This window comes from Pyrus communis, chromosome 4 (genome assembly GCF_963583255.1).
Source record: "Pyrus communis chromosome 4, drPyrComm1.1, whole genome shotgun sequence".
Taxonomy (NCBI): domain Eukaryota; kingdom Viridiplantae; phylum Streptophyta; class Magnoliopsida; order Rosales; family Rosaceae; genus Pyrus; species Pyrus communis.
This window is the reverse complement of record NC_084806.1, coordinates 26,043,934-26,060,193: the sequence shown is the minus strand read 5'-3', so window position 1 is coordinate 26,060,193 and position 16,260 is coordinate 26,043,934. Positions and strand designations below refer to the sequence as shown.

General features: G+C 39.9%; 1 protein-coding gene across 1 annotated transcript; it reads right to left on the bottom strand.

Moving 5' to 3' along the window:
- Nucleotides 1-1,778: 1,778 nt before the first annotated feature.
- LOC137731623 (protein IWS1 homolog 1-like) lies at nt 1,779-5,627 on the bottom strand. Its single transcript, XM_068470783.1, has 11 exons — nt 5,478-5,627; nt 4,987-5,395; nt 4,553-4,672; nt 4,050-4,270; nt 3,821-3,950; nt 3,672-3,734; nt 3,481-3,558; nt 2,951-3,042; nt 2,753-2,809; nt 2,492-2,645; nt 1,779-2,035 (listed from the first exon to the last, which is right to left on the bottom strand). Exons 1-11 carry the CDS (start codon nt 5,495-5,497, stop codon nt 1,937-1,939), a joined length of 1,443 nt encoding a protein of 480 aa, XP_068326884.1. The 5' UTR covers nt 5,498-5,627; the 3' UTR covers nt 1,779-1,936.
- Nucleotides 5,628-16,260: the final 10,633 nt, after the last annotated feature.

The following is a 16,260-nucleotide window of genomic DNA, read 5'->3' as shown; positions in this document are numbered from 1 at the left end:
ACCACACGGCATCACCTCACCAATCACCATCATCATGTACACCCCCAAGGTCATTTATGAATTAGGCTTGTTGAATTATGTGGGTTTCTTTGTGATTTAGGAATTTAGGGTTTTTAATTTGTTCAATTTCAGGGCTGTTTCAAAAGTATTTCGAATTTAGGGTTTCTCATTTCTTTTTTATTTAGGAATTCGTTCTAGAATTGTTGATTTCTTTTCTAACCTTCTTTAACCCTAAACCCTTTTTTTTTTTTTTTTTTGGAAAACTAGAAATATCATTCCAGAGCAACAGCCAACATAGTACACAAAAAGGCCTAGTTACAAGATTAAAACAAAGCAAAAGTGGACCCAAACCAAAGCCTAAAGAAAACTAAGTACAAGCACAAACGGGCCAACAAAACTAAACACTACAGAGCCCAAAAGATTAAAAGAAGCCCTAGTCTACTTCGTCCACCTCCTCTACAACAATGAACCACCACGAGAAGCCAGCCTTCACACCGCCAACCGAGAAACGCCTAGCCAAGCACATCAAGCTGCCACAAGCACCTGTTCGAACGCAGCCACAAAGGATGAAACAAGCCATAAAGGGGAAGAAGCCCGTGGCAAAACCCAGGCAACACTGCCAACAAGAGCAGCAAACAGTGAGAGAGTGGTGGTGTGGTAAACACCCGAGCCAGTGAGAACACCGTGACCACAGATCAAAGAGGAGATGGGTGAAGAAGACGAATGCCAGGGGGAGTGAGGGACAATCCAAATCGAGGTGGGGAGCAGAGGAAGACATCAAAATCAAGGAAGAGAAGAGGAGACAAAGGACAGGAGGAAGGGACTGCCACCGCCCCCAGCCATATCTAGGGACAGCGGCTCTGGATTGTGGCAAGATTGGAGACACTCACACAACCGATGAGAATGAACTCTCAGGCATGAACTAGTAATCCGGTTTTGATAAATTATCGTATGAACTTGACTAGAATTTTCGTTTGTTAGGGTAATGGATGATAAAAATTTAATAATCAAGTTTTGAAAGAAAAAAAAAAAAAAAAACAATTGGACTCAGACCTGATCTGAACCAGCCCGTTTTAAACGGATCGGGTTAGGTCCAATTCCAATAATCAGAAATGCTATACCCAACTCACCTCAACCCGTTTCATTGTAAAACAGATCCGGTCTAGTCCCTCCAAATTTGGGCCCAGCTCAGCCCCATGCCCATCCCTAGTACTAAGTGGCTAACTTCCTCTTGAGCTTAAACCTACGCAAACGCAAATTGAGCCTTCAATCTTAGCAAGAAATCTTGCAAAATAGTTTTAATGAACATTATCACTTACACTTGAAATCTCATGTTCAATTCTCTCTTCCTGTAATTTAGATGAATTTAATGTAAATAATTCTATAGTTTAAACTGGTTGTTTGCGTAACAAGTCAGCTGCACCAGCTCAAATATTAGTCTTTCAGAAAGACTTGGCTCCTCAATGATTTAGAAAGAACTCCTGTTTTTTCGGAGGGCACAAAAAAACAAAAAAAAAAAAAAAAAACCCCTCCTTAAAATACCTCGTGGCTTATTCACCAAACTTTGTGTTAATGATCTGAAACGTCCATATCATAAATTACTATGTAAAAATCATCTCTACAAAAAATAAATTAAAACTAAAATTGTTTAGTCATGAAACTGTAAAACAAATGGACAGATTCGGTAAAACCCTTGCGAACCATCTGTCTATTTGCTACAATTGAATGATTAAATGATCCTAGTTTTATTTCATTTTTAGAGAAAAAGAACTAGAAACTTGGCAGTTCAAAAAGATTAATCAACAACTTTGTACCTCAAGCGCAAGAAACATGAATATTATGAAATATAAGTATGTAGGCAGAATGCAATTTGCACAACTGTATTGGACCCTGGACAGTGGCGGAGTACACCAACATATCTGAATGTTGGGTAAAATCACAAATACTTGACCATACCACGACCCTCCACGCTTAATTTTGTGGCCTGAAGCTGCTTCTTCTTTGGTGCTTTCAACTGCTGTAACTTCCTATTCATCTGCCAAACAAAGATAACCTTTCGTCAATTATCGTATCAATAGAGGTTAGCAAAGTAAAGTTCAGAACAAGGAAAGCCATTTAAGAATTATGAAGAAAAACCGACGAACAAAGATGGGAAAAAAATCCTTAGACCGTTGAAAGAATGAAGATTTAAGCTCAAAGCAAATCTCATACAAGGGCAAAAGCTCAACTCCAAAATTTCAACAAACAAATAGAGACAGTTGAAGCAAGCTCCATTGAATTTTGGGTTCACCGCAATATGAATAACTTCAACTATCAACTTCAACCACTAAAATGATAAGTTTTTATGCAAGGTTTCAATTTCAAATCGTTGGCAGCACTCAATTTACAGAATAATGCTCACTTGGATGCCAACTAATCAGCACATTCTTTTTTCATGTTTTTTTTTTTTTTTTCTTTTCAGACATTTACCAGTAGGAAAAACAAAGCCTACCTTCATACGGCGCTGATCTTGTATCCCTTGTTTAGCACGGGCTCTAATTTCATCAGGATCAATCCTGGATTGTGGGCGCACCAAAAAGTCCATCGGTGTCGCTTCTGGTCTTGAGGCATGTTGCCGAGAAGATGATTGGCCAGATTTTCTTTCCCTGTACCAAAGTCAACATTAAAATTTGAAAGAAATGCACCTTCGAAGCTGAACTCTCCGGATTTAGAATGACCAATGAAGTATGCCTAATCTATCCTCAAATTTTACCTTGAAAATTCATCCACATCATCTCTCGATTCCATTCCTGTGCCATTACTCACTGGCCTGTGTAATAAAATATAAATAATAATTTAAGAAAATCAACCACTAATGCGCTAAATTTAGAGAAATTTATATTGAGTTCACCATGTATTTGTAAACATGCATATTAGCAATAAGATATTGGATGAAAGAAAGTCTAAGTACTTTTTAATTGTAGGCCTTCTAAAGGGAACCCTCTCATCGTCAACGTTTCTCATATCCTCAAACCTTGTACTTTTATTAAATATAGGTCGACTCTGCAGTTGTGCAACAGACAAAATGTCAAAGTCATTCAAGGCAATACAAACGAATTTCATTTAGTGAGCATTAAATAAGAAAACAAAAGAATTAGAATCTCAAGACAAAGATATATATATATATATATATATATATATATATATATATATATATATATAAACACACACACACACACACACACACATATATATATATAAACAAATAATGGAATGGGATCTCCTATATATGATCCTTGGACAAGGAGAATAACTATTCAACATAACTGCCTCTTCCAGTAGGTTATATCAAGATTAGTGCTACATATATATCTATTTAATGTAGAGTCACTAAGAAGAATAAATTCGTAGAAAGGGAGGGGGTGATTACCACATATTTGTAAAAGAAACATAAAAACGCAGAAGCAGGGAAGGTAAGTACTAGAGGACGAATCAAATTACCCATTTGTCAACCAATTCCTTCGCAAGTTTTCTGTTGGAAGTTGTTTCTTCATCAGATTTTGATAAAAACATGATGACCTGCCCAAGAACAAAGTAAACCAATTGAAGTTGTCACACTGATTGACATCAATCAAAGTTGTCACACTGATTGACAAGCTTTCTATGCTTTTCCCAAAAAATAATGATCTAACCTTTCCAAGGCCACTCTTTTTCAGTTGTTCTCTTCTATCATACTGCTCTAGATCTATAGGGAACTGCATAACAGATAAAACAATTCAGGTCCTATTATTGATTACATTTACAAACTTTCCAATACAACAATGGCGACAGAGGTGCATACATCAGTCAAAATCTGTAAAATTGCTGCACGTATATTTATGTTCGGTAAACTTCCATCTGGAAGAGGTTCAAGCCAATTCTTCAGTAGAGTTAACACTCCATGATCTAAAAACTCTTGTTGAAGCTGCTTCCTGTACAAACAGTACAAATTAAAGAGAGAGTCTATTATTACACATGCAAAATATATTTGGTGCAAGTCTGGCGAGGGAGATCACATGAAGCCAGCTTACTTTGACAGGACGTCTGTAAGAAGAGGCAACTTCTTGAGCTTATTAATGGCAGGTTTCCCCTGTCTATTTAAATCTGCATCCTCTTCAGCTGTTACCTCGAGCTCAGCCATAACTTTCTCAACCAGGAATGCTACTTCTGCAGGACTTTTTTCATTCTTCTTCCTTTTCTTACCCATCTTAAACATATCCTTAATTTCATCATCTTCCTCACCCTCTTCAGCCTAGAACAAGTAAAACAATAAACAAATGGAAAAATCAATCAAGCTGAAGCAGTAATAATCAACAGTATTGGTAAGTCATCTGTTGTGACATGTGGTATCTGACATGACTTAAGTTGAAGACAGAAACATTGTCAATCAACCGAAGCTCTACTACATCTTGCCTTTAAATTCCTTGCCGTGGCATTGTTTCATAAGCATATAGATAGAAGCACAAGAGGCATACAACAACAAAAAAAAAGCCTTATCCCACTAAGTGGGGTAGGCTACAAAAAAAACACAAACCTGAGGATGGTGACTAGGAGAACGTGGTTCGTTGTCACTTCCATACCGATCAGAAGGATGCACACCAGTGTCATCTATAAAGTTGTCGTCGTCATAATTCCTGACACCCTCTTGATCATCCTATTCCATTGAAGAGGATAACACAATTAGGAAGTTCCGACAGTAAAGTGAAGTCAAGATGAACAATACAGCTTATAGTTATGGAAAGCATAATGCAGCTATAAATTCTAAAACATCGTCAAAGAAACAGATTCAGATTCTTTCTGACAAATTGCAATTCGATTCAAATGGGAAAAGCAAGAACCATACTTTTTTTTTTTTTTTTTTTTTCAACATAAACAATTAATTATGCAACAGAGCATAAAATTCAAATATAAAATAAATTAAACACAAATTGCTTACGAAATTAAACAAAACAAAACATTCATGACAACCTCAGAGTCGCCGCCGGCGATGGTTTCCCACATCTCCTTGACCTCACCATCGGTGGCCGCCTTGTCAGATGAGGATCTCCTGGGGTATTTAGACCCTTTCTTCTCCCCCTTATGCCTCTTCTCCTTCTTCAACCTCTTCCGATTGCCCTCATCGCCATCGCCACCGTCATCATCGTCCAAATCAGAGATCACAGGAAATTTTCCAACTTGGCTCTTCTTGATCAACCGCTTCCTCGGCTTCGATTTCAACGACGACGGATCCTCGTGGACAGGGGTCCGAGACCGGTCTTGGTCGGGCCAATCGTCGTTATCTTCTAGGACGTCATCTTGGTGGGGCTCGGGAGACGGGTCGCGACCAGCTCCAAAGTCGTCGTAGTCCATCAATGGCTCCCCATCTTCATCACGGTACCTGAAACCAATAACGATGATTAGATGCAGGGAATCGAAGAGAACTCTAACCCTAATCGTGAGTTTACGAGGGAGGGACTTACGGATTGTCTTCGTATGCCATGGTGTGGCGTCAGGAATCAGGATCCCACAGCTGCGAAATTGAGATTGAGATTGCTCGTTTCATCTCTCTCTCTGAGTTGTCCTCTCGTGCGCGCGCACATGCGCCGTTTGATTAAAATCCAACGCCTACAAATAAAACAGAGAATTTTTATTTTTATTTTTTCCCTCAAATGGTAAATAAAATTGAGCGCTCTACACACTTCGATCTAGATATACGGGTCGGATTTTGTATCAGGTTTGATCCGTATTTGAATCCATTTATACATGATGAACATATTAGTTCAAATTATGACTTGTTAGTTCATGTCCGATTATAAATTCAATTTGAATTCTTATCGAATGTAATTTAAGACCAGGAATAATTAAAATCATATTAGTCATTTCATACATTTATTCTATTTTTATTTATTTTTAATTAAAATATTCATGTTGAATAATAAGGAAACTGTTGTAAATATTCATAGTTTAAGTATGATTGTGCTAAATCCTAGATTAGATTGATTCTAGTTATCCTTTCCTATTACAACTTGTATTACTTGGGGAAGAATGAATATCTTCTCTCCTTTTACTACTATAAATAAAGGCGTCATGTAGGAGGGATAACAACAACACACATTCCCCTACAATTCTACAAACCCATCTCTCTCAATCTCTCTACCCTTTCAGCCGGCCCCCTTTCACCTTGTCAAATAAAATAGGCTACAACACGTTATCAGCATACTCCTACCACTGCGCTTATGAATCTGACGTTGAAAAATTTTTCTGCATCAAACAAATTCATCCATAGCATCACGCAATCAGGTTCTTTCAAAACAATGATTTTTATCTCAATATTTTTGCAGCCCTGATAGCATGAACATTCACCATAATGCATGACCCCACTTTACGTTTTTTATTCGACATAAATTGTGTATGCATTATACTCATAATTATTGAATTATGTGAGTTTGATATTTGCCATGAATTGCATCAAATATATGTACATGCATTAAAATTATTGAATTGCATATGCATCAAATTGAATATATTTTGAATTGAATTGAAAAAATAATTTTTTTTTTTTTTTGCGATTGGGAACCTAGGGTTCTTCGAACCCCCGACATCACCCAGACCTGCAGCTAGAGAACTGATGTTGCACCAAGCCGAGAACCACGGAGCCAGAAGCTCCGAGCTTCACAACCCAAAAAACCCGACACCATTGATGGTGTCTTTGTCCATGATCACCACGGGTATGGCATGCAGCCATCACCCTGACCCTTTTGGTTATCAACACCGACGACTCGAAGTCATACCCAATGGAATTAAGGGGGGTGTATTCAATTGGAATTTTGAGGGATTTTAATTCTTTTAATGAATCTAAGGGTATTCAATCAGGATTTTAAGTGATTATCTGGAATTCAAGATGTATTCAATTAGAATTTTAAGATAATTTATTAAAATCCATAGAAATTCGGGTGTATTCAATTAGGATTTTAAAGAAGTTTATAACATTCGAGGTGTATTCAATTAGAAATTGATTTTAAAGAATTTGAGAAAGTTGAGGAATTAGAGGGAATTGAAGAGATTTCGTAGTGTATTTTAAGCATCCACAAATCCCACCTCTCCCCATGAAATTTCGAGGGAAATAAATCAAAATTTTATATGGAATCTCTACAAATCAATTAAACTCCATAAAAATCCATGGATTTATAAATTCATTAAAATCTCTCAAATTCTCAATTGAATACACCCCCCTAAGACCAAGTTTCGATTAAATCTCATCGGAATTTTTTCAAAAATCCGATTTAAATTTTCTACGGTTTGGTTGTTATAACGTTGAGATTACATCATCTCCGTTCACCACCTTGGTCGTCAACGACCACCATAACTTAACCCGAGTCCTAACAAACCCCAGACCGCCGCCAGGAGTGATAGGTCTGACATTCTTCTCCGACGAAACACACCCAGCACACATTGGGGTGTTCGGTTCCATAACCCGAGCCTTTCTTAGGCTTGGCCCATTCTCGGTGACAACTCCAGCCTGTTGGGCTATGGAGCATCCCTCAGCCCAACTATTTTCCCCGGCCTGCCAAGAAAAAAAAAGAGAAAAAAAAAAAAATTTGGCCCGCCTAATGTGGCCTATTTTGTTATCCTCTCCTTGTGGGCCTACAGTTCCACCCCAAGACCAAACCCATCCCATCCTAGGGCCTGGTTTCCACGGCACCATTTTTTTTAAGCTACTCGTGGCCTTTGGCCTATATTTTTGGGCCCCGAATTTTATTCGCCTAATTATTTTAGGCCCAATGGGTTTTATATTTTTTTCACCCACACTTTAATTTGGCCCAAAGTCCAAATAATTAATTCAATTATAATTATAGACCTAAAAGTTCTATTTTTGCATATTCTTATTGTATATTTCTGTATATATATTTGTGTTTGCCTGCAGGAATTTATGAACCTGAAGTTCATAATCATTTTGAAACCTGAAGTTTCTTATAAACATGCCTTGTTTGAAAACCTGAAGTTTTCATTTAAAAACATCACCCATGAAAACCTGAAGTTTTTCATGCAAAATTAAACCAATACATGTCTATTAGAACCTGTATGTTCTACTCCTATGTGAATGGATTGATTTTTTCTTCATTACGCTAACCACATCTTGTCCATCTATTTTGTGATAGGAACATGTCGAACTTAAACAAACTCGACTTCACTGCTTTAGAGGTCTCTGGAAGAAACTACCTCAAGTGGGTCCAAGATGTGAAGCTCCACCTCACTGCAAAGAACTTACATCTCGCTATTGAAGAAGAGACGAACAACCCTGTTGACGAATCTGAAAAAGCCACCGCTATGATCTTCATCTGAAGACATATCCATGACGCTCTGCAAACTGAGTATTTTGCTGAGGAAGATTCACGTGCACTATGGGTTGCTTTGGCTGATCGTTTTGATCACCAAAAGGACATATTCTTGCCTAAAGCAAGACATGACTGGCAGCATTTACGCTTCCAAGACTTTAAGTCTGTGAATGAATATAATTCTAAAGTTTGTCAAATCCGATCACTTCTCAAGTTTTGTATCGAAACTTTGACCGAAGAGGATCTCCTGGAGAAAACCTATTCGACCTTCTCTGCTTCTAATAGTGTCATGCAATAACAATATAGAGCTCAGACCTTCACTAAGTTCTCGGATTTAATCTCTGTTTTACTTCTTGCTGAAAAACAGAACCAGTTGTTAATGAAGAATCATCAAGCTCAACCTACTGGGGCGACTGATGTGCCTGAAGCACATTATAGCACAAACCAACGCCCAAAACGCCAAAAGAGGCGTGGTAGGGGCGGCCAGAAGCCATCCCACCAAGGTCAGCATAGTCAAGGCCTATCCAAGGGAGGAAACAAAGCCCAGAAGTGCCCTAACCTTGCTCCCAAGGCCCCGAACTTCAAGAATAAGGGCAAAGCACCTGAAACCATGGATACGGACATGTGCTATCGCTGTGGTTCAAATGACCATTGGTCTTGTGTTTTCTAAGCTCCTAAAAAGGTTGTAGATGAATATCATGCTCGTCGTAAGAAGTTTGTATCAAACTTCGTGCAAGTGGACGAACAGGAGACTACAAAGATGGAGGTTTCTGACTTTCAAGAGGATACCACCCCTATGGAAGATTAGAATCTTAGACATAAACAATTTTAGTTAGTTAAAATTGCACATTGGGGCCGAATTCCACCTAGTGGCCGATCCCCCCTTGTTTTTGGTTGATTTTTGAACAATTTTCCTTTTGTGTTTGGATTATTTGTTGGTGATTTGTTTTTGGATATTAAGTTTCAATTAATTACCATCCTTGAATAAATGAAATTATTTTGAATTTATATTTGTTTTTAGAACTTTTATGCACGTGACCGATTCAAATTAATTTTTCATTCTAGGTATGACTAGTGGGAAACTTAGTTGTCTGGCAGATAGTGCAACCACGCACACAGTTTTGTGTGAACGCATCTATTTCACTAACTTCATACCTAAGAATGCACATCCAACCTGATAGAAGGATATGGTAAGACATGTATAATGTTGTTTAATGGTACAATCTTGACCATTTCTGAGGCACTTTATTCTCCACGTTCCGGAGGAACGTTGTTAAGTTTCAAGGACATTAGAGATAACAATCGCCATGATGAAACCCATGTAGAAAACGGAGTTGAATTTATGTGCATAACTTCCTACGAATATGGCCAGAAGCGTATTCTAGAAAAGATGGAGCGTATCCCGAGTGGTCTGTATACTATGACCATACGCCCCATAGAATGCTACTATGTGGCCAGCCCTACCATTGGGACCGCGCACGAAATTACACTTTGGCATGATCGTTTGGGACATCCTGGACAAATAGTGATGCGTCGTATCCTCAAATCTTTACACAGGCATCCGCTAACCCGAAGTTTAGGTTCAATCCAAGGACTCGCATGTCAAACATGTTCAATGGGAAAGCTTATTACTAAGCCTTCTTATGACAAGATTCGTTCAAATCCTCCCATTTTTCTACAACGAATTCAGGGGGACATTTGTGGACCGATTCACCCTCCCTGCGGACCATTTAGATACTTTATGGTTTTGGTTGACGCTTCCACACATTGGTCACACGTGTGCTTGTTGTCCACTAGGAACGCTGCATTCTCCAAACTATTGGCTCGGGTTATCAAGCTTAGGGCTCACCACCTTGATTATCTGATCAAATATATTCGATTGGATAATGCTGGAGAATTCACATCTAAAATTTTTTATGACTATTGCATGTCGGTTGGGGTTGAAGTTGAACATCCTGTACCCCATGTTCACACCTAGAACGGCCTGGCAGAGGCTTTCATTAAGCGCTTACAAATGATTGCTCGATCGTTAGTCATACGTACCAAGCTCCCGATCGCTGCTTGGGGCCATGCAATATTGCACGCAGCAAAGTTGGTCTGCTTGAGGCCTGTTGCGACATAACCATTTAGTGCCCTTCAATTGGTTATCGGATACGAACACAACATATCGCATCTGCTCGTATTTAGTTGTGCAGTATATGTGCTAATCTCACCGCCCTTATGTACAAAAATGGGACTTCAGCAAAGGATGAGAATCTATGTTGGATATGATTCTCCTTCGATTATTCGTTACTTAGAACCTTTGACAGACGATCTGTTTACCGCTCGTTTTGCAGATTGTCACTTCTATGAGACAATCTTCCTATAGTTAGAGAGAGATAAAACGTCAACGTTCCTGAAGAACAATGCAAATTATCGTGGATGACTTTCACTTTGTCTCATTTAGATCCCTACATCGCTTAGTTTGAAACTAAAGTGCAACACATATTAGATCTCCATAGCATAGTTCAGAGCATGCCAGATGCTTTCACCGATCTAGTGTGCGTGACAAGATCACATATTCCTGTTGCGAATACGCCTGCAAAGATGGATGTACCAAATGTACAACAGACTTCCTTCCTGGAGGCCTGGGACACCAATATTGGTGATCCACGTACATTAACGGCTAGTCAATCATCTACCCCTACACAAAAGCGTGGTAGACCCCTTGGTTCAAAGGATTCACACCCCCGGAAGAGGAAACCCATGACACAAGGTCCCGAAAAACCTATCGTGAATCCGACTATCGCTTACTTATTCTATCCAACTTATGAGGAAATTGTAGATTATGGAAGCTTGCTTGAAGAGACGACTCATCCTCCTGAGAATCGTGAGATTTCGGTCTAATATGCTAGCTTAGATGATGTGTGGCGTAGAAATAAGATGATTGTCGACGATGCATTAGCATATGCAGTAGCTACTGATATCATGTTAAGTGATGACATTGAACCGCATTCTGTTGATGAATGTCGACGTAGAACTGATTAGTCAAACTGGAAACAAGCAATCCAAGTCGAACTCAATTCACTTACGAAACGTAAGATGTTTAACCTATAACTCCTACTCCTCCATATGTGAAACCCATTGGCTACAAGTGGGTTTTCATTTAGAATCGTAATGAGAAGAACGAAATTGTGTATTACAAAGCTCGTCTTGTTGCATAAGGCTTCTCACAACGTCCGGGATTGACTATGACTAAACTTATTCACCCGTTATGGATGCGATTACTTTTCAAAACTAGATATGCAGTTAATAGACATAGTAACCACGTATCTCTATGGGGATCCTAATATGAAAATCTATATGAAAGTTCCCGAAAGACTTACATTGACTGGTTCAAATATTTCCAAACCCCGAAACACGCTCTTAATTCGGCTAGGGCTCGCGAGAACTGCCGCGCACCTGAAGTCAGAATTTGAGATGAAAGATCTAGGTAAGACTCAATACTGTCTCGGTCTCGAGATAAAGCATTGTTCGGATGGAATCCTAGTACATCAATCGAACTATACCTAGAAGGTGTTGCACCGCTTTAATGATGATAAAGCGAAGCCTTCGAGTATTCATATGGTCGTTCGATCGCTAGATGCAAAACAAGATCCCTTCCATCCGAATGAGGATGATGAAGAGATTTTGGAGCTTGAAGTTCATTATCTAAGTGCGATAGGCGCTTTATTGTACTTAGCTCAATGCACTAGACCCGACATCTCCTTCGTTGTTAATCTTTTGGCACCAACACGTAGACATTGGACTGGTGTGAAAGACAATTTCCGTTGTCTTAAAGGTACTACGAATTTGGGCTTGTTCTATCCCTACAGATCCTTGAGTGATGCTGCACCCTTTGCTTCTCGAGTCGATTCTCACCTTGTTGGTTTTGCCGACGCAGGATACTTATTTGATTCGCACAAGGCGTGTTCTCAAACGGGTTATGTCTTTACCATTAGAGGCTCCACAATCTCTTGGAGGTCAACTAAACATACCTTAGTTGCCACTTCGTCTAACCATGCTAAAATTCTCGCCTTACATGAAGCAACTCGGGAATGCTTTCCGTTGAGAGCAGTAGTGGGCCATATTCGAAGCTCCTGCGATCTTTATCCCCCCGTTGATGTCCCAATGACGATCTTTGAAGCCAACGCAACATGCATTGAACATCTCAAGAAGGGTTACATCAAAGGAGACAACCCCAAACATATTACACCGAAGTTCTTCTTTTCACATCAACAACAAGAACATTAGAAGATTGAAGTCACGCAAATCCGTTCACAGGACAATCTAGCCAATATCTTCACCAAATCACTACCGAAGACGACGTTTCAGAAGCTTATTCATGAAATTGGTATGCGTAAACTTTTTCAGTTGTAACTTTGCTATTTCTTTATGGAATTGTGTCAAACTCACGGGGAGTATCTTGAAGATACTTGCTTGATCTTAATGTACTCTTTTTCCCTACGATTAGGAACATTTTTCCCACTGGGTTTTTGCTACCTAACTTTTAACGAGGCACCCACCTTGGGCTGGTCATATCCCTGACGACGCCTCGTAGACATTTCTTTTAACTTTGCATTTCTCACGCATTTTTCCTTAGACTATGGATTTTGTCCCTACTCGGGTTTTGCCATAGCCTTAGGGATTTTTAGTGAGACTCGTTTACTTATGCAAGTTCTTACCTTATTGTGAATAAGCGTTGTTCCTTAGAATCAGTGTTGACGAGTCGACTTCCTCAACTTCTGCACGATGCTGAATCTACCTTGAGTATTTACACAGTTAATGGGGAGTGTTGTAAACATTCCTAGTTTGGCGTATTGGGAATCCTCGCCTTCAGCCGATGTGTAGCTAACCGTGGGATTTTTGTAAATCGTTCCTCGGTATAGGGATTTTGAGATCTTTTATTCTCGAAGCAAATAGTCATATTGCTCGACGTGCTGGGCCAGTTCGTTCAAATCTCGGAAGTTTGCCCTAAGAATTTCTTTTTATATTCCACATCCAGGTCATTCAAAGTGATTCTGACAAATTCAACTTCAGGGAGAGGTACTCGGCACCAATTTCTGGCCGACTTAAACCTCGTTAAGTATTCCATTGGTGACTCGTCAGATGTTTGAGCCATCCTAGCCAGTGACGAAACTGACATTTCCATCCCCGGGCGGTAGAATTGTTCATGGAATTTTTTGACCAGTTCCTCCCAACTTTGGATGGAATTGGGCGGAAGGTTGATGTACCAAGCAAATGCCGAACCTGTTAGCGAGAATAATCGCAGTTTATGGAAGTTGCTATTAACATCTTCGCATTATGCAGTGAACTGAGCCACATGTTCTAATGAAGACATGGACAATTTGCCAGCAAAAAGGCTGAAGTCTGGGATTTTGAAACCTTTAGGATATTTGAACTTCTCTACATAAGATGGGTATAGATGGATGAATTTTGGGAACTTTGGCCCCTTTTTCAAGGCCTAATTGATCATTCTTTAGACCTCGATCACATTGACGGATGCTGTTTCTTTTCTCTGAACGGATCCGTCTGATCTATTGGTTGATCCTCCTCTTTTTTTAAAATCGATCATTTTGAGCCGAGCAGATCCTGTTTGGCATGTAGTGTTGATATCAGATTACCCTTAGGTGGAAGTTGCCGGGAACGATCAGTGGGTCCGCCGTCGTAAACTTTACTAACCAACAATTCGAGCATTTTGTTGTGTGCCTCACCATTACTGCGTATTACTTCAAGTATGCTTCTTACTTATTAACTGAAAATCTAAGATTGCTCTTCGAGTCTTCTCTGAAGAACAGATCTAGTCGGCAGATCAGAACCTTCACCACCATCCTCGTCGCAATCTTCGATTATTCATTCGACAAAAAATGCTTTTGTTGCTCTGGTGGTGATCTCCGCATCACAAGCCTGTCCGTCGAGACTAACTTCATTTTCTCGGCATGTCACACTCGTGGCTTCGAGTGTGATGGTATCAAGAGGATTATGTGCTTATGACAGGCCATCATGATCTAGGTTTTGGACTATAGGTGGAAGATTAGTCGCTAATTTACCCATCCCTATTTTCTTTTTTACCGACTGTGTCTCAATGGTCATGAACTTCTTAGCTTCAGCAATGGGTCCCACTGGGCGTGCCAAAATGTTGACCCAAAAAACTACCAAGCCTACGTGGCACGTAGGCTGAGTAATCAATAAACTAACTACGTCATTCGGTTGTGTGCGGGGTGTGCCAACTCATCGGCCAAGCTCGGCCGAGGAGTAAAATGTGTTGATGCCGCGTTGGGCGCGCTGCTGACTTCTTGATCTTGCAACTGCGGCTAAGGAAGGAACACATCTCGGCCTTCAAGTTCTAGAGCCTGAAGACAAGGATGCTAGTTTTGCGAAGTTCAATATCAAATTCGGCTTTCAATGTGCCGAATGTAGTAACTTGTAACACCTCACTTCGCCGAGAAGGCTAATGAGATGACCTCTGCCAATAAGGATTCGAAAATCCTTCTTGACCGAGACTTGGATAGATAACCAATCGGCCTTGACGCATTGCTGTTTATCCAAACTGAAGATGTGTTGGTGGAAAAAGGAAAATAAAAATCTCAAGGTTGTTGAGAGGTTTCGCGTAGAGCGAGAGTTTGTGCAGGGCAGTTTGTGTGTTGAATTGGAGGGCTTAGAATGATGCACCCCCTTCTTATTTATAATAGCCAATCTCGTCATGGCCGAACTGAAACTATACTCGGATTAGGATTCTTTATCCTAATCTAACCAAGTCTCGCCCAATCCTACCTCCATTAGGACTTTGAACCACACTCTTTAACTGTTCACATTCACTTCTTAAATTTGAGCATCCTCATTCCATTGAGACTCCTTATTATACTAGGACTCCACTCATTCGCTCTTACATATATCAATCGTTCTTGCAATAGGACTCGACCAACTTGACTGGACGGCCCATAGTATTTTTTGGAAGAGCTTTGGACCGAACACAAACCTAAGCTCAGTCCAATAATATTATTTTGGGCCCAAACAGGTACCATTTAAATTTTTTTGACACTTGCGTAACCTGCATATTATAACGTTCTTGATTCAAACATGCGGCCATGAAAATTGGGGCGTGAAGACTGTAATGATGAGCAGAGTCATGTTGTGTTGCACAATAAACAAGAGGCAGCCTTTTCTATTATTTAGTGGCTCTTTCTATTATTGAGTGGCTCAACTCGGTTGGTTTCATATGGGATCAGGTTTCGTATCTTGCAAAATAAGAAGGGTCAATCTCGGCAAAGTCAACGGACTTCACCCACTTATCCGGAACAGGAGATGGTGGCATCGCTAATCCGTTTGTGCACTCTGCGATAGGAGCTGTTGAGTCCATGACCAGACTCTTGTGGTATCCGTATTTTGATCACCCTTACTTTAGCTCTAGAAAATCATGGTCCCACAATTCACCCTAACTATGCATGTGAAAGGGATGCTCCCCTTGAGGAAGGATAGTTATTCGAAGACCATGTCTTTTGCAGTAAATTGGAATACGATACCATTTAAATTTTTCTGACACGTGCGTAACCTGCATATTATAACGTTCTTGATTCAAACGTGCGGCCTCGAAAATTGGGGCAGGAAGACTCTAATGATGAGGAGCGTCTTGTTGCGTTGCACAATAAACAAGAGGTGGCTCTTTATATTATTGAGTGGCTCAGCTTTCGGGCACACGAATCTTGAGGTAAAGCGTTCCGTATTCAGCGGTGAAATTATTCAGACACTCTTTTATTTATGTTGGAAGTATGTCTGGGAGTCCCGAGCCTTGAACTCAACCCATATTAAGAGCATCCAGCACAAAATGAAAGGAGAAAGTGGTTTGACCTCCGTCAATATGTGAGTGGTTCCCCCCCTTGCACTTATTTTGTTTGTGAAATGTAACACA